This window comes from Microcaecilia unicolor, chromosome 1 (genome assembly GCF_901765095.1).
Source record: "Microcaecilia unicolor chromosome 1, aMicUni1.1, whole genome shotgun sequence".
NCBI classification, from domain to species: Eukaryota; Metazoa; Chordata; class Amphibia; order Gymnophiona; family Siphonopidae; genus Microcaecilia; species Microcaecilia unicolor.
Genome location: NC_044031.1, coordinates 209,723,104 through 209,743,015, shown reverse-complemented (window position 1 = coordinate 209,743,015; position 19,912 = coordinate 209,723,104). Strand labels below are relative to the sequence as shown.

General features: G+C 41.7%; 1 protein-coding gene across 1 annotated transcript in view; it reads right to left on the bottom strand.

Annotated features, from left to right (window-relative positions):
- The window catches only part of LOC115472877 (mediator of RNA polymerase II transcription subunit 1-like), a 128,355-nt gene that overhangs the window by 101,450 nt on the left and 6,993 nt on the right, over nucleotides 1–19,912 (bottom strand). Inside the window, exon 2 of the mRNA XM_030207404.1 lies at nucleotides 3,627–3,730. Within this exon, the coding sequence (XP_030063264.1) occupies nucleotides 3,627–3,730 (104 nt within the window). The remainder of the gene's footprint in view (nucleotides 1–3,626; nucleotides 3,731–19,912) is intronic.

Below are 19,912 nucleotides of genomic sequence, written 5' to 3'. Positions count from 1 at the left end.
TCTCACATTTAACCATAGGCATAGACTGGGGGGGGGGCGAGGGGGGGCAATGCCCCCCCAAACGACGACGAGGCGGCGCCGCGCCATTAGTTTAAAAAAAAAATAAAAAACACATGCAGGCACGCGCTCCTCTCCATCCGCTTGGCTTCCCTGCCCTCTCTGTCTGCATCCCGCCTTCCTCTGATGTCAGAGGAAGGCGGGACACAGACAGAGAGGGCAGGGAAGCCAAGCGGACGGAGAGGAGCGTGTCCGTCTACCCCTCTCTCTTCCTCCCTCCCTCCGGCACAGGCAGCAGTCTTTTTCAGCGTTCCTGGCAGCGGTAGTGATGTACACGCTGCCTTCAGCTCTGCCCCAAAGCCTTCTCTTCAAGTTCCTGTTCCCGCATAGGTGGGAACAGGAACTTGAAGAGAAGGCTTCCGGGGCAGACCGAAGGCAACGTGTACATCGCTACCGCTGCCAGGAACGCTGAAAAAGCTGAAGACTGTTGCCTGCGCCGGAGGGAGGGAGGAAGAGAGGGGGTAAACGGAGTCACCATCTTGGACCTCGAGGGGGGGGGAGCAGAGGGATGGACCAGGAGATGGATGGGATTGGGAGAGGTCAGGCACAGCAGAGGGAAGGAGCAGAAGATGGATGGGATGGAGGGATGGTGAGCAGAGGGAAGGAACAGAAGATGGATGGGACTGGGAGAGGTGGGGAGCAGAGGGAAGGAGCAAGAGATGGATGGGACTGCGAGGGGTGGACCAGGAGATGGATGGGATTGGGAGAGGTCAGGCACAGCAGAGGGAAGGAGCAGAAGATGGATGGGACGGAGGGATGGTGAGCAGAGGGAAGGAACAGAAGATGGATGGGACTGGGAGGTTTGGGGAGCAGAGGGAAGCCTACTGGAAAGAAGACACTTCATAAAACAGAAGACACTGGGACCAAAGCGAATAGAAAAACTAAATGATCAGACAACAATGGTAGATAAAAGTATTTTATTCATAATTTATTAATTGAAATGTGTCAGCTTTTTGAAATGTGCATCTGTGATATTTTGCCTGTAAATTTCAATTCCTTCCTCCATATTAGCATATTCATTTGCATATGTTTATATGCAAATGATATGCTAATATGCTCCGCCCCTTCTTTGCCCCCCCCCCCCCCCCCCCCCCAATGAAACAGTCAAACTACGCCTATATGTATTAGGTTGAAACCTGGGAGCATTTGAAAGCTTTTTTTAACCTGTGCCTAGATGTTTTGTGGGAACTTGCTCTTTCTATTTTGAAGAATGCAGTAGTATATGATAAAAATGCACTTAATATTGTTTATTACTATTATTTACTACTGGTTGATATACAGCAGAACGTAACCAAGTAAACTTCATGCTTTGTTATATAAATTTTTTAATAGTATATCTCGGTCATTACCCAAATACAAAAGGGCTGACATTTGTTAGTTCTTTTTCATTACACCTATGGGTATTAATAGTGGACTAACCTATCTAGCAGATGGATATGTTTCTGTGCATGGTTGTGTACTTTTGTGATCCTGAATAAAATTTAAAAAAACTATTCCCTCACTAATATCTATAGAAAAAAGTGCTGGCATATTAGTGGGTTGGGTGTCCCATCTGTGCCTAGGCAGTATGGCTAGATCCAGAAATATGCTGGTTAGTGATTTGAGCACAAAGGAAAATAGTCCCAACTTTTCAAAACATGCAAAAGCATGTTGAGCAATAATCCTCTGCTGCACAAACTATTGCTGTTCAGAGGGAAGACTTTCTATTCCTACCTCAGTATTTAATGTTATCAAGACTACCAGCCTGGTGTGTGGGTGTGTAGAATGCTTGTAAGGGGTAGGGGTACCTATGTTCTCTACTATCAAGGATCTATCGCAGTATCTTTAAGAACCCTTAAATGGATCTTACTTCTCCTCTACCCAAGACAGGTTTTTGCTATATAATTCCCATCAAAGAATTACATAAAGAACGAATATACAAGAAAAAGCAGAAAAGTACCACCATTAACTCATGCACTGAACTACGAAACTAGCAGTCCTTTTAGCCACTGCATATGATCTAGCTCTTCCAATTGTTTTCATGGTAATTAAAATGTCCTGTAAATTGGTTTATTCACTATCAGGCTTAACAATCAAGATTGCCTTTCCTCATCTTCCAGAAACACAGGAATAGCAGACATAAGAACTGTTTTCAGGATGCTGACAGAACATTTCTGCCACTGGATAGGTAGAAACATTTGACTTTTTGTTAACTGCATGAGAATTAGAATGTTTGCATTTGGCATGAGAAACGTGATTAGAGGGGATCTCATTAAAAACACAAAAAAGATCCTCTCCTCCCAAACAATGCAGTGGTCGGGAATTCCTCTGATCCCACCAACAAACCCAAGTAGTACCAGAAGGCCAGAACAGCGAGATCATTTAGTAAACACTATCTCAGTATAGCATCACACCATATAATAGCATCTGTAATCCCTGTACACCGGTCAGTTCCTTGGAGAAACCAGTAACCCAGAATGCTGGGTGAACCTATTCCCTCTGAACAACTATATTACCAGGGAATTTCCCTTCTATGGGATCCTCCTCCATACAGATTCTCTCTACTTGGAAATCTTTTCCACACATTACCTTCCCCTATAATGAAGTTCCAGTTTAAATGAGTCTCATCTTTGGCTTGTAACTCAAGTTCAGTCCTATTCTGCAGGTGAGCAGAGAAATGGATAAAACCTCTGGACTTGTGTATGCACTTCAAAGGATAAAGCTCTAGGGAGACTTCGTACATGATGCAGAAAGGCAGAACGTTGTGTTAATTTATCTGGCCTCTAGTAAATCCTCAGAATCACCACACAAAATCCACACCACAGGTCTCTAGGTTACAAAGAGGTTAGGCAGAACCATTTCAACCATCCCAGCAGTAGATGCTGGGGCAAAATTGATTGCACCTCCTCACTGCACTAAGATGGTAATGGTCCTGCTGCCAGGAGCATTTTGGACTAGTGAGGGTCTGAAAAGGATTCTTACACAGGTAGCATAAGGGAGGAGTGAGGGGGGGGCCAGATGCTGGGCAAGTGGAGAAGTAGACTACCACATCAACTGAAGGAACAAAACATTGGGCAGCATCAGATGAGATGTTAAATGTTCACAACCTGAAGCTGGCAAGAGGGAGCAGTCAGCTTGGGATCTGAGCAGCATCCGAGAAGGTAAATAGTTTGTTTCTCCTTTCATTAAGTAAGATAACAGTCAGATTTCCTAGGATTTGAACTCCATCCATACCACTCAAAAAAAAAAAACCTCATTGTGGCCTTCAGTCTTCACTCACTGGGATGAGCTACTTTAGGCATCTTTACAACTGCAAGTGAGTTTATAATAGCAATCTACTTTGCCTTATTCACTCCTTACTGAGATGTCATACACTCATGATGGGCGTTTTCAGCCCATTTTTATTTCCGAAGTAATTTTGCAGGATTATTTCCTTTCCCAGTTCCCCAGCATGTGCAAATCATTAGCCCCATACACATAATTGAAAACTCCACTAGCATACATATTGAAAATATATTATAGCTGTTCGTTTTATTTTCCAAGGGTCTGTCCATCTCATGATTCCCCCATCCCCCAAATTAAGACCTTACCAAGCAAAAACGAGCCAGCTTGATTGTTTCTGTCCATGGCTTCTGCGAGTATTTCAAATGCAGCTTTTCTGTTAGAGCTTTTGCTGAAGAACTGTGTATAGGTTCTAGAAAAAAAGAAATCTCAAATGTTTTACTAACCAGTATTCAAACATAGGCAGCATTCTAAAAGATAGAACTACCATATTGGAATTTCATTACATAGGTCAAAGACTTAAAATGTTTTGTGTTCTGTTATACATTCAAGGTGCTATTTATCATATGCATGACTTGTTTATGAAACTAATTTTAGCACACATAATTGCACCACATAATCCAAGTATAATGCAGAAAATTCTCAAGTTAAAAATAGAAGCAAGCTAGTCAGACTGTATACAACACTGCATGGGCTTCAGATTCAGGTCTTTTCAGTGGGATAGCAAAAGAAAGGCTGTACCTTAGCAGCAAAAAAAAAAAAAAACTTAAGCTTTCAAACAAGAGAGAACTGAACCAACTAGAAGAATGGTGGGAAAGAAAATATTATGGAAATTTCTCCAGTATTCTATTAAATGCCCTAACAAAATTACTTATCCCATTATAAGGGTGACCAACCTTGCTCATTGATCTTAGGAGCTGACTCTGTGGGTGCTGCAGCACCCCCAATATTGAGAAAATCCTTGTGTGTGTCCATGGAAGGGTTATTTCCAGTGGGCTAAGCACTCCCAATAATTTTTAAGAGTTGACTCCTATGTTATTGATTAATGCTCTTTTAGAAAAATAAAAATTTTCCAACCTGCTTCATTGACGTTGCGATTCTTTTTCTCTCATGACTCTGACTTTTGTTTTTTTAATAGTCCATTTTAATTTGGTGTTAGATGTTCTCCCGCTCCCCTTTTAAGTTGATTGAAAAGGACATGTTGTTGAAGCTGACCAAGTTTCTAAGTTTCTGGAACACCACCATCTTTTGGACTATTGTCATTGTGTTTTTAGGCAGCATCAAAATACTAGTTCTCTGTTGGTGTCCATACAGAATATTTGCTGCCCTCAAGGTCTTCCAGCTGCATTTTTTTTTATCTGGTTATGCCCTATTCCAGAATGAGAGAAGTTTGTTGCTGAAGGAGTGGAACAAATTATCAAGTTGGAATCCCACAGATATAGGCATCTTGCAAGGGGTCTGTCCTACCTGCACATCTGCTCAAAATGTACAGTATTTGCATCCATTGTGTCAGTCTGTGTAATGCAGGATTTCATTTTCTTCTTTATCTTGGTCCCTGACTGCATTTCTTGGTATTTAAGGATGTCCTCCCTCTCCGCCTGATGGAGAATAATTGCTTGGAACTGACACCTTTCAGATCAATGCCATTCTGCTCTCCAACCTCTATGTCTGGTTTCCTTGCATCCAACTTTACATGTGTGAAGACAATGGTGGCCTATCCACCAGGGCCCTGCAGTCAACTAACTCAAGAATGCTACTAATTCCTTATTGCGAGCAGCTCATCTTATAGCCAGCCCTGGATTTAGGCATAGGCAGCAAAGTGCAATAAGTGCAATATGTTGGAAGCTGCCATGTACCTGGCTCAAAAAGAAGACATTTTCCAAATTACTTTAGGGCAGCCCACCAATGCCACTTCAAAGAGACACCACAATATATAACACTGTTTCAACACCCCCCCCCCCCCAACTCCTAATTTCCAGTCTGCAGGGGATTCTCCTCCCCTCCACCCACGCCACTCCATTTACAAGTGAGAATCCATGTTGTCACTCTCCAGTTCTGCATATGGACACCAAAACCTTAAATCTTTCCCTCCTTGGAAAAAAGACACGATGGGGCACCAAGTATTACTGGCCCTCGTCTGTGAAGCTCCCATTAGGCATTCAAGTGGAAAATCCTTGTGTTAAAGCTTAAACTACACAGATATATTTTTATTTTATATGTTCACTGTACGTTTGCATAATTTTTTTGTTCCCCACTTTGAGAAAAAAAAATGAAAAAAAACAAAACAAACACTTGTATACAGATGCTAGAAACCTTAAAATAAGATGGGAGAGAGTATATAGCACTGATATTGAGTTGGGTATTGACCCTCCACAGAGATGTCACACAAAGGTTAGAGGTAAAACAAACTATTATGATATGCTAAAGCCAGTTCATTTCACATGGCATATTATAAATAAACATAGAAAAATGTAGGCAAAGACCGTATGGCCTATCCAGTCTGCCCCTCCATTCCATCTATTCCCCCTATCACTCCCTTAGAGATCCTATGTACTCGTCCCAACCTCTCTTGAATTCAGATACTGTTTTCTTCTCCACCACTTCCACCAGGAAGCCATTCCACGAATAAACCACCTTTTCCGTAAAGTACTTCCTCAGGTTACTTCCAACCATCCCCTTTCACCTTCATCCTGGGCTCCCTCATTCCAGAGCTTCCTTTCAATTGAAAGAGACTCGCCTCCTGTGTATTTATGCTATGTTGGTATTTTAAAAGTCTCTATCATATCTCCCCTCTTTCTTCCACAGAATATACATTAAGATCTTTCCCCATATGCTTTATGACAAAAACCAGTTACAATTTTGGTTGGGAGGTGGGGCAAGTACTGGGCAGACTTCTATGGTCTATGCCCTGAAAATGGCAAGGATAAATCAAGGTCAGGTATACATATAAAGTAGCACATATGAGTTTATCTTGTTGGGCAGACTGTATAGCTCTATATCTGCCGTCATCTACTACATTACTATCAGGGGCATTTTCGAAAGAGAAGGGCGCCCATCTTTCGACACAAATCGGGAGATGGGCGTCCTCTCATGGTCACCCAAATCGGCATAATCGAAAGCCAATTTTGGGCGTCAACTGCTTTCCATTGCGGGGACGACCAAAGTTCTCAGGGGCATGTTGGCAGTGTACCAAAGACGAGACGGGGGCATGCTTAAGAGATGGGCATCCTCAGCCGATAATGGAAAAAAGAAGGGCGTCCCTGACGAGCAGCCGATAATGGAAAAAAGAAGGGCGTCCCTGACAAGCATTTGACCAACTTTAGTCGGTCCATTTTTTTTCACGACCAAGTCTAGAAAAGGTGCCCGAACTGACCAGATGGCCACCGGAAGGAAATCGGGGATGACCTCCCCTTACTCTCCCAGTGGTCACCAACCCCCTCCCACCCAAAAAAAAAATTTAAAAACATTTTTATAGCCTCAAATGTCATACCCAGCTCCATCACAACAGTATGCAGGTCCCTGGAGCAGTTTTAGTGGGTGCAGTGCACTTCAGGCAGGTAAACCCAGGCCCATCCCCCCCTACTTGTGGTGGTAAATGTGAGCCCTCCAAAACCCACCACACCTACATTTAGGTGCCCTCCTCCATCCCTAAGGGCTGTGGTAGTGGTGCACAGTTGTGGGGAGTGGGTTTTGGGGGGGCTCAGCACACAAGGTAAGGGAGCTATGCACCTGGGAGCAATTTCTGACGTCCACTGCAGTGCCCTGGCATGTGAGTGGGACCAGTGCACTACGAATTCTGGCTCCTCCCATGACCAAATGGCTTGGATTTGGTCATTTTTGAGATAGGCGTCATCAGTTTCCATTATCGGCGAAAACAGAGGTCGCCCATCTCTAAGGTCAACGATCAATATTTAGGTCAACCATCTCTTAGGTCGACCTAAATGTTGAGATTTGGGCGTCCCCGACCGAATTATCGAAACGAAAGATGGACGCCCGTCTTGTTTTGATAATACAGGATGTCCCGCCCCTTCGTGGGACGTCCTTAGAGATGGGCACCCTTAGAGATAACATAGTAACATAGTAGATGACGGCAGAAAAAGACCTGCACGGTCCACCCAGTCTACCCAACAAGATAAACTCACATGTCATTTTTTGTGTATACCTTACCTTGATTTCTACCTGTCTTTTTCAGGGCACAGACCATATAAGTCTGCCCAGCACTATCCCTACCTCCCAACCACCCGCCCCGCCACCAGCTCTGGCACAGACCGTATAAGTATGCCCAGCACTATCCCCACCTCCCAACCACCAGGCCTGCCTCCCACCGCCTCTAAGCTTCTGGGGATCCCTTCCTTCTGAGGAGGATTCCTTTATGTTTAGCCCACGCATGTTTGAATTCCGTTACTGTTTTCCTCTCCACCACCTCCCGCAGATGGTCATCCCTGTTCAATTATCCCCCTCCACGTTACTCTGTAATTTTAGTAGCAGTCCTCTGGACCAACTTCATCCTGCTTATATCTTTTTGAAGGTGTGGTCTCCAGAATTGTACCGAATATTTTAAACTAGTAAAAAAAGGCCCGTTTCTGTAGGCAAGGAAACGGGCCTTAGGCAGGCAATTCCCCCCCCCCCCCCATGCTACGGCCCCCTCGAACCCCCCCTTCCGCGAACCTGTCGTTCCCCCCTCGTGCCAGCGAAAACTGCCGCCACCACCGCCGCCGTTGTCCTACCTTCCCTTCCCGTAGGTTCTTCAATCATCTTCTTAGAAAGTTTAACTCCGTGCGTCTGACATACGGAGTTAAACTTTCTAAGAAGACGATTGAAGAACCTATGGGAAGGGAAGGTAGCACAACAACGGCGGCGGCAGCAGTTTTCGGCGTTCCGGGGGGGGGGGGGGAAAATCGACAGGTTCACAGGAGGGGGTGACAGATGATTCCGAGGCAGTAGGAAGAGTAGGAAAACACACTGCACGTGTTTCCCTACTCCTCCCCTTGCCTTGGAATCAGCTGTGTTGACGTCAGTGACGTCCGTGCGTGTCTGCCTCGCAGACCACTTGCAGCCAGGGAGCCACGGTCCCAAGTATAGAACGTTGGAGGTGAGAATTATTATATAGGATGGGTCCCAGAGTCATATACAGAAGCACCATTTCCTCTCCCCCCCCCCCCCCTTTCCTACCAGCCATTTCTCTTACCATGCACCCTGTAGAGCTAATTAGCTAATAATTACTCTGGTTAGAGTTTATGGCTTGTCTTGTATGTTTGGAGTACAATTTGCCCTAAAGTGGTCCCAGTACAATTATGTGTGATATTCAACACTTTAACCACCTAAGTGACACCATATAAAGTAAACTGACTTTTTTGAAGTTCGATTTATTCACTAAAAACGTATGCCGTTAAGTGCTAGTATTCGGCACCTAAACCACCTCTAACTCCACTCTGGATTATCCACGAAATATCCAGCTTTAAGTTTAGCAGTCTGTGGTGATACTCGGTGATTTAATTGCCACTGAATATCAGCAGATCTTGTTTGTGGCTGAGTCTCTAAGGCTAGCCACCCCACAAAGGAAAATAAAATAAAGTGACCTTCAAAGGCCAGTGTGAGAAATGAGTTGTGCTTTCAAGTTTGAGATTTACTATCACACCCATCATAAGAAACATCTAGGTGGCTTCCATGTATGAAAAGGAGAAGGAGGACAAGACAAGACCGAAATGGTAATAAGGGTAGAACGACAAAGTGATAGGACAGGAAGGGTGGTAGAGAAGAAGTAAAGTCATTCAGGCTCACTTCGAGGAAGGAAAAATTTCAGTATACTCATCTTTTAATAGAAAGAAAGTTTTAAGCTCAGATTTAAAGTTCTGAAGCAATGTCTAGTGATGTAGGGATCGCAGTAGTTTATTCTGATGCTCTGAGCCTTGGACTGAGAAGACCACTTTCCTAGTGTGCCCATGAAAGAGGAGGATACTACTAAGTGATTTTGGAATGATGATCTTAAGAGCTTTTTGAGTGAAGCAGGCAGAAGCGTAGCCAGATTAAAGGCGCGGCAGAGCAGAGAGTAGACCGCCAATGGCACCAGCACGTGTTTTAAATGCAACGGATTGTGTAAAAAAAAAAAAATAGGTACCAGTGGAAGTCTGTTTGGGGGAGCGGCTGCTCCCCTGGTGCTCCCCCTAGCTATGCCTCTGGGAGTAGAGAGTCAGTAAGTGAGAAAGGTATGGGGGCTCACCAGAAAGATGTGTTTTATATACCAATAGTATGATTTTATAAAGTGATAGTTACCCCAATGTGCTGATTTCAAGAGATATAACGCTGCCAAATTTCCTGGCACCTGTGATTAAATATTAACACCCCTTTGGGCATGTCTGTGTCCAGGGTCAGAGTGGGCTGCAGTCCCCGTGAAGGACAGACTCCATTGGACTCTCACTCACTCACTTGGCATGTGGTGCCTCCACCTGGGGAAAGATGTGTTAGTGGGTGTGGTTACCCTCTTCTCCCCCAGGAAACCCAAGGCTGATGAGAGAAATTTGGGCCCAGAGCAAACAAACACAACAATCTTAAGGGCCTCGCAGTTGCACCTTCCCCCCCCCCCCCCCCCCCCCCCCCCATAGTCTGCCATCTTTCTCCCTCTCCCCCTTGCCTGCTTACTGGCACCTCCCTCCCTGCACACAGACTGGCATCTTTTACCCTTCTCCCCCCCCCCCCCTATTGTGGTCCAGTATCACTGTCGTCCTTCCTGCCTCCTTTTCGGCGATCTCCATTGTTTCTGCGGGCTGCCAGCAGCATCAATAAAGAAAGCAAACTGTCTCTGGCTGGCCCTTGAAGTACTCCCTCTGCTATGTCTCACCTATGCAGACATAGGAAGTTGTGTCAGAGGATGTAGGACACAGCAGAGGAAATGCTTCTGGGGCCAGCCAGAGGCAGCTTACTGTCCTTATTGATGCTGCCAGCAGCCTGCAGAAATGATGTGAAGACCACTGATGGGGAGGAGGGAAGGATGACAGGAATATCAGATGCAGACTGTGGGAAAATAAGGCTGGCTATTACATTAGACAAGCTTGGAAGACTTGTCACATTCTCTCAAGTCCAAAAACAACGCTGGAGTCAACTCAAAAACTGTTTATTCATCAAATTCCATAACTTCAGGATCAAATCTCCAAGGATTAAATCAAATCTTAAAAAAAAAAAAATCACAATCCTTCTGGTATTCCCCCAATAGAACTCCTTTATTCTCCTTCCTTGTATTTATATGCACAATTCACCAGGACTATTTACGCTTTTTACAGTCTGCCATCTATGCTTATTCCAGAGAATAGTATCCAAAGGCTATGCTCCTCTCACTTGTATAGATCCAGACCTTTCTGGCCTGACCTCCTCCCAAGGTGACCTTTGCATTGGCTCTCCCTGGCCTTTAGATGGGCACTCCCTAGCTCCTATCCCATGTTCTCAGGCTGCGTCTCTCCACTGGCCACCCGTAGCTCTCCTCACTTTTTTCCTCCAGTTGTTGCTTTGCTGAGCCCAAATTCCTCCTTCACAGCCAGTGTCCCCCCCCCCCCCCCCCCCCCATATAGGATTCCCCTTTACTCCTCCAGGTCAGTGGCAGGGGACCATCAATCAACCAAAGACCCCTCTAAAGAGCAAAACATTATCTCCTCCCCCACCCCCCTTGTCACTCTTCAGACTCCTAGCACTGTCTGCATTTTATTTCAAGACTACTCCTTTGGGCTGGGGACCCCCCAGTCATTCTCTACAGGGACTCACTCATCTAGTAATCCAAAACTAACAGGGGGTTACAAAATGCTATGGCAGTGTTCTGTATAATTTCTAAACACTAGAAATCACTTGTCTTGAGACCATTGTACAGTACATTACAGTCAAGTTGGCTGATAAGTGAACCAACATTTTCAAGGCTGGTGGGTGTATTAAAGATCGGATTTGCCTAACAGTAGAAATTCGTGGCTGGAAGGAAAGTGTTTCATCCAAAACAATGCCTAGGATCTTTGCATGTGGCTGTTGAGGAATAAGGGCAGAGCAAAGGGATAAAAGGAAGAGTAACGTTGGGGGACTTCAAAAAGAGAACACATCTTGGCTTATCTGGCTTAAGGACTAATTTATTATACTGAAGCCAGTCAGTTAACCATAACAGATTATAAGTAATGCTATCAATCTTTTGAGTAGCAGTGAGTTTTAAGACATGTAACAGCTGAAAAGTCATTCGCATAAACATATGATGTAAAACCTAAGGATTGTGCAAGGGTAAAAGGAGGCACAAGGAAAAGCATGGGGCATAGAATAGATCTGTGTGGAACTCTGCAGGTTAATGAGAATGATGTTGACATACCGTTTTGAAAGTTATCTATGTAGGAACAGTTGGAGAGAGATGATTTGAACCATGTGAGGACAATCTTGTAATCCTATCTGATATAATCCATTGGAGTAGTATGGTATGGTCCACTAAGTTGAAGGCAGCAGAGAAATAATGAGCTGTCTTAGTCCAAATGGCAATTCTTTGGGGCTTGGGAACATTTGGGAAGTTTTGCCCCTTTATGAGATTTCTGGCACTACTCTCTTGTGGCTGAATTCTTGAAGTTACTGCACAGGTGGAGATGGAATTTGTGCAAATAAAAAAAACAGAGGAGACTGCTGCCATATAAGAGCTGCACATCCTCAGGAATTTTACACTTAAGTCTGGGGAGAGCTGTTCAGTCTGGGTGCCAGAAGACCAATAGCCCTTTTACAAAGCGGCGGTAAACCCACCATAGGCTTACTACACATACAGACGGCGCTGCCTGGTTACCGCCGGGATAGTGCAGCAACCCTTTCCGCCACCTCAGTGGGTGGCAGTAAGTGAAATCTTACCACATGGCCATTTCTTTTTTTGGTCTTTTTACCTGCTGTGGTAAAAAGGCCCTTAGCATGTGACAAAAAAAACCCTGTTGCTATTACAGGGCCCTTTTTACTGCTGCTTCGTAAAACAGCCCCTAATTTAATTGTATTTTGCCAGATAAAACAATAGGAATAACTGCTTAGGTGGTGTTTAGCTTTTTTTTTTTTTTTTTAAAGTTGAATTCCATTATTGCTGTGGTCCTTTCCTCTACCTTTAGGTATTGTGGGGTATTTTTGCTTTAGAGAGAGCTGTATCTTTCTTGGATTTCCATGCAGTAAATTATACTTGTTTGGTTTACCAGATGACATCATCCATTTTGTACCCGATCCAATCCTACTTGTCAACAGACAAAGTATTTCAATATAAAGCAGCATCTTTTTGGGGTTGTTCATGGTAGCTATGGGTTTGACCAGCCTAAGTTGTTTTAGTAGTCTAAACTCAAACCAAAAATTTTCAACAGCTCCTATAAATCACCTGAACAAACCATCATTGTGGAACAATCCTGAAAAGTAAATGTCATTCTTAAAGAAGTACCTTGTGGTAGTAAAGGAATTGCACTGCCCTAACTAAATATGACGTATGGAGCAAGCCAAGTTTCTGCTTGTATTCCAGTCCTAATTTCCTGTTTGTTTAAATTCCTGTTACACTAGCTATAAACACCATGTTCTATATATAGATAGAACTGCCCAACACTTAAGACCTCACTGGGACTGTTTTAAAAACAAATCAATCATTCAACCCCATCCATGATTCAGGGCAGCACCTTCCTTAAATATTACACTACACCATCAGAAGAATTTTCCCAATCTGGAAAAGTCTGTTTTCAATAGACAATGTCAGAACATGGCCATGTAAAAAAAAAAAAGTTAACAGAATTGTACCCTTTTAGATCTGTGTTTAATATTAAATGATTTGTTAGTCCTTCACTATAAGAAGAAAATTAGTGGCAACCACATTGCAAATCTGCTTTTTTATACTAGGAAGATAATTGTGAACAGTCACCACAAAAGCCTGCAAAGAGTCTTGGGGAAAGTATTTACATTTTTACACTAAAAAGGCAAATAGTTTTGATCTCAGGAGCCCTGTAGAGTTTATGTGCATAAACATACAACGGGAATAACTAAAAGGAGGAAGCAATGGATGCCAGACCACACATTCCACAGTCACAGAGCAAAAGTGCTTACATAGTAGAATCGTAAGTTAGCAATCATATTTGATACTCCCCAATACTTCATTAGGTTGTTGAAAACATCTGACACTAGGTCCCATAGTCCTATATATTCAGGGGACAATTCTGTAACAGAGCATCCCCTTTTAGGCATCTCAATACAGCATGGAAAGCGCCTATTCTATAATGAGGGGAATGGGACTTGATATACAGCCTCTCAGTGAGGTTTTTTGCAACTACATTCAAAGCGGTTTACATAGTATATACAGGAGCTGCAGTTGGAATTGAACACACTTCCCCAGAATCAAAGTCTGCTGCTCCACTCCCTGGCATCTGTGTACCATGACAGCTGAGGGGGTGATATGATTGAGGTATAGCAAATGGAAAACAGGTAGACGTGAATTGCTTGTTTACTCTTTCCAAAAATACTAGGGGGGCACGCAATGAAACTACAAAGTAGTACATTTAAAACAAATTGAAGAAAATATATTTCTTCACTCAACGTGTAATTAAACTGTGGAATTCATTGCCAGAGAATGTGGTAAAAGCAGTTAGCTTAGCAGGGTTTTAAAAAATGTGGATAACTTCCTAAAAGAAAGTCCATAAGCCATTATTAAGATGGACTTGGGGGAAAATCCACTGCTTATTTCTAGCATAAGAAGCATAAAATGTATTGTACTGTTTTGGGATCTTGCTAGGTACTTGTAACCTGGACTGGCCACTGTTGGAAACAGGATGCTGGGCTTGATGGACCTTTGGTCTGTCCCAATATGGCAATGCTTATGTTCTTATTAAAACCACATTTGCATGCTTAAATTAAGGCACAACTATTTATGCCACGTCATAAGCAGGTGTAAATGGCCACGGGTAAATATGCAACTGACAATATAAAATTACCCTCTCTTCACGACTGATGAAATCTGTTGTTGAAAAGACAGCTTAAGACTGTTTTATAAATCGAAAATAATCCCTAAACACCTAAAACTATCGACTACTGCAATTGGTCTCCCAAATAAAATTGGTAAAAAAAATGACAAGTGCACTTCTTGACCAACATTCCACCATCTTCTCAACATTAAAGACCAAATAAACCCACCTGTTTACTAAGCCATGTGGCAATGCCAATACAACCCATTCAAAGTGAATGGGCTATGTCGGTTTTAGCACAAGGCAGTCACTAACAAGGCTTAGTAAATTGGGGGGGGGGGGGGGGGGGAGGGAAAAGGGAATGTTCCTTAAGCCAGTGTGATATAGCCTCAACATTTTAAAGGGAACCAAATTATTAGTTGACCCAGAAACCTTATAAACCAATAAAATAATCACCTGCATAATAGAACACACTAATCCCAAAACTCTGAATAATTGTGAAAAGGAGGACTCAGGTAGATATTAAAAAAGAATAGGTGATAATTAGGAATCTTGAGGACCACCACAATCTACTTTATGGGTCCCGTTTACTAAGCCGCGCTAGCATTTTTAGCGCACGCTAAGCATTACCATGCACTAACCGTGTAGATGCCCATAACATTCCTATGGGTGTCTACACAGTTAGTGCACTCTAATTTTTAGCACAATCTAAAAACGTTAGCACACCTTAGTAAACAGGGCCCTAAAAGTCTTTGACATAGTAACCAAAAAAAAAACACATTGTCATCAACAGGGGGCCACAATAGCTTTGTCCAGTCTTCCTTTAGTTCAGGTGGCCCAAACCAGCTTCCCTTTGTCCCACTACACTGATTTGGAACAAGGTGGTGCCAAACACCCTCTCCTTGTACAGGTTACAGCAGTTAGTTTCATGCTTTCCATAGAAGATGCCGCCTCAAAAGATTCGACCTTGACTTCATCGATATATATATATCACTTGAAAAGGTGGCCTGCTCTAGGGCACTGTTTCTGGTTGATGTACTTCCACCTCAAAATAGTTGATAAATTTCAAGATTTGGATCAGAAGATGGATTAAACCTTCATAAATAATGTTTTGCGTTTGAAACCGTAAGTTAAAAACTCTTCAAACTATTGGGACTTCAGTTATGCAGACAAGCTTTCTTGTACTTAGAAGATGCCATTCAGTTCAGTATTTCTTTGGTTTTGAAACTTTATAATAGTCCAAGCGGCAAAGTGAGAAGTAAAGTAACGAATGTAATGTCTTCATACAGAGATCCTATAATATTAGATCAAGCGCTAGCAGATCCTCCAGAATAGGGCAGCCAGGTTTCTCAGTAAAGCTCATAAAATTGATTACATTTCTCCTATACTTAAAGATTGAACTGGAAACAATAACAAGTAGATAGCCATACAAAGTTCTGGTTTTGACTCATTATACGCTATATGAAGTGTCTGCTATCAGGTTCCAGGTTGTTGGCTTCAACCTATCCATGAACAGCATCTTATCTTTTCACCTTCCTCCTGTGATCATTTGGAATCTGTATGTCATTGTGTTCTTTTTTTTCTCACGTCCCTGTTATGAGCACCCTTCCCTTCGCACAAGAAACTGTCCTTAAAGAAAGTCTTGATTATAAACCATTTTTTCATGTTGGAATTCGACACCTAGTTTAGGGTGGCTGCATTTCAGATCAGGAGTTAGAGGCATATTCATTCAATGTGAATGTACCCTACTGTTGCTTGTGCCTGTCCTATTTTTAATGGAGTTCTTGTTTTCTTTTTTAATTGTTATTTCCTATTGTAAATGGCCTCAACCGTTTCACCAGAAAAGGTGGTATAGAAAAAGTCTTATTAAAAACATTAAACATCTTTTAAAGACTGTTTCAAAAGCTCTCTAAGAACTTGAGGTCCTTCAGTTTTCCTCAGACTCCTTTGCTTTCAGCAAAAAGTTTGCTAAAGAAATTTCTGAGGTGTGATGTCTTCCCGACTCAAGCCAAATTGCATTAAATTCCTGTTTGTTATATGTGCCGCATCAGACCAAAGGTGATCTGGATTGTTTAGAGCCCTTGGGTACTTTGGAGTCATCTTGGTTCCCTGAGGACTCCCAAGATACAATCAAACCAGGGCCATCCTTTTGACCTCTTTCTGCATAAATTATAAAGATAAGGGTTCTCATTTTAAGCTTTAAAAAAAATGTTCTTTTTTGTGGTCAGAGGGTGTGGTAGTTCTGGTTTAATCATGTACTACCCAGGCTTGTCAGAAAACTTTTCTTCAGAATGTGTTTTTTTTTAAGTTTCTTTAAGTGTATGCTTCCCTACTAGGGTAGCACTTACACATTTATTGATCCCACCCATTTAGAACAATTTGTTTAATAAGTTTTAGATATTAGATAAAGGTTAATACAATGTTATTAAATTAATCAAGAACCATAAGCCAAAAATTAGGCACCAGGAGAAAAATGCATGCTCAACGCTATTCTTCAAAGCACACTCCAGGCTAAGCACTCATATAAAGTGGCTCAGCGCGTATTCTAGCACCCAACTTTGGACTGTAATTTTCAGTTCAATTCAGGTTATTCTGTTCCTTGGTCTGATCATTTTCTAATAGATTTTATCATTCGATGGAAGGAGGTTGGCAATAGGAAACAAAGATGTGTTATGCATAAAACCAGGGGTAAGATTGATCAGACTGAATTTTGGACTAAAGTTGTTAGGAAACTTTAATATGGACCATTTTGAGTGAATGGAATGATATGAGTGAGAATGTGTTGAATGATATTGCTCCTTGGAAGATGAAAAACGTTCGGAGAATCTGTAAAATGGTTTGATGAGCAATTGAAAATACTGAAAACGGAACTATATAAGATTACAGAGACGATAGAGGAAAAAGCCAAATGATAAGAGGAGTTGGAGACAGATGATTAATAAATATAAAGTATACTGTTTCTTTGAAAAGAAAGATGTATTACTCTAAGTTAATTGGAGAGGATAAATTATGTTATTTAGCCTTGAAAATAAATTGACCAAAGTTGACCATTTGATTGAGGAAGGATGCATGAAGTCTCTGTCTGCAGACGAGTTGGCTTTATTTTTTTTGAACGCAAGATTGACATGTTGAGAGCTCAGTGTTTATCTATAGTATTACCGGTTTTAGAAAGAGATTTTTAATGTTGCAGTGGATAGAATTGAGTAGATTCAAGTTAATTGATATAAACGAAACCAGGCAATTGTTAAGTTATGCTAAATCTACTTGTAGTTTGGATGCCTGTCCAGTTTGGCTGATGAGATGTGCTTCTATATTTGTGGCTTCTACAGTATGACTGATTGGCTTAATTACCATCTGCTGAAGGGCATTTTTCCTTAACATGGAGAAGGTATTTTGACACAGGTATCTAAAATGCTAAGGGCAAGAAGTATCAAATTATAGGCAGGTCACATCTATACTATAGTTAATAAAAATAAGAGAGAGCTAGGTGATGTATCAGTTGGCATCAGACATAGATAAGTATGATTTATTGCACCCACCCGAATCAGGATTTTTTAAGGGGTACAGCACAGAAACTGAGTTGGGGGCTTTAATGGCGCAGGGAAAACAATTGCCGAGTCAAGGTAGCAAAGCTATTGTTGACTATCAAATGCTTTTGATTTAGTAGACAATGAGATTTTACTGTTTGGTGTACAGGAGGTAGTGTTAGATTGGTTTAGGGGTTTCCTTTTAAGCCACAGTTATAGGGTTAAAATGCAGGGGGCCTTGTCTGGCTACCTTTTGTGGAGCACCGCAGTGCTCTCATCTTACCCCTGTTCTGTTTAATTTATTGTTGTAACCTCTGGGTATGGCACTTACATTTAAATATGCAGATATCACTATTTTGATGCCATCCCTAAGGGGATATGATGAGATAGTTCCCGTCTTAAAATTGTCGAATAGTGGGCGGTCTTTCTTCTTATTGTTGAACCCAGATAAAACTTTTACGGATAGGCTCCCCCTAAGCATATATTAGGTAAAGAGAGTTCTTCTATAGGGCAGAACAATTTTAAGATTCAGCTTGCAAATTGCTTATTAGGAGTACAGTGGATAATGAGCTTACATTGATAAATCAAGAGGTTAAAGGTTCCTTTGGTATGTTAAGAAAGTTAAGAGCTGTTCATAGGAAGTTTGAAACATCTTGCTTTTAATAGTGCAAGTCTTATCTAAATTAGATTATTGTAATCTTTATGTTGGCTGAACAAAGGAAGTGTTAAGAAAGTTTCAGACTATTCAAAACCTTGCTGTATTAAATTATTTTTTTTCGCTGACAAGGCATGATTATATAATCACCTTATTTTCGCAAGCTTCATTGGCTACCTACGATGGCAAGATCTTATTTTAAGTTGTGTTTCATAGTTTTTCCAATCCCTTGTTGGACATATGCCTTCTTATTTGACTGATCATTTTCCCTTGCTAAACAGTTAAATCAGAGGACATGTTTTAAAGTTGCCTTCAGTTAAACTGATTAAAAGTATCAGACATTTGAACTCGTCACTGTTCTATCAAGCAGCCTCACTTTGGAATTCTCTCCCTGGTTCAGTTTGTGCTCTTAGGGAGTATTTAAAGTTCAGAAAATAGCTGAAAGCTTTGTTATTTAACAAATATGCGAGTTAATTTTTTTGGTTAGATTTTTGATTGTACCTCCCGAATTATGTTTCGGTTTTTTTTTCTTTTGTGCTCCATAATAGAACTACATAGTTTTTTGTGGAATAGAGTGATATGTAATGTTATGTATAAATGACAGCGGATAAAGAACTGAATGGCCAATCCAGTCACACTCATTATCAAGTCATGATTAAACAAACAATGAATGCGATATAAAATACACAATCCTCTCTCTCTCTGGCATTTCTGGGACATAGACCGTAGAAGTCCGCCCAACCCTGTCCTTAGGTTCCAACTACTGAAGTTGAAGTCAAAGCCTACTCCAGCCTAGCCAAGCCTGTCTTCTCATTTGCAGGACACAGACTGTAAAAGTCTGCCCAGCACTGTCCTCGCATTCCATTGAGGCCCTCTACAGCCCATCCTAACACCCAGACCGTATAAGCTTGCCCAGTACTGTCCTTAGTTCTTCACAGCCAGAGTCATCATTTAAGCTCTACTCGACATGCAAGCACATACGCAACCATTTAAGTTGTATTTTTATACGATTCCTTTTCTAATTAGAAAAAAAAATTCTGTCACCATTTCTCTCCACCACCTCCCTCAGGAGGGTGTTCCAGGCATCAACCACCCTCTCTGTGAAAAAGAATTTCCTGACATTACTCCTAAGTCTACCACCCTGCAACCTCAATTCATATCCTCTAGTTTACTATTTACCATTCTCTGAAAAATGTTTCTATGTTAATAACTTTCAAATATTTAAACATCTATATCTCCCTCCTCAAGAAATTTAAACTTACGTATACTCAATTTTCCCCAAACAAAATATATTTTCACAAGAGAAATGTTTCATAAATTTCTTCAACAGATATTCAAATACAAAGAACAATCTCTTCCTCCCTTACAGAGAATATATTACATTACTGATAAAAAGAGCTTACAACAAAATTCCTTACAACCAATTTCCACTCAAGAAGTTCCATCAGAGACGCTGGATTTAACAGGATTTCTTGAACAATCCAAAGAGGCAATTAAAA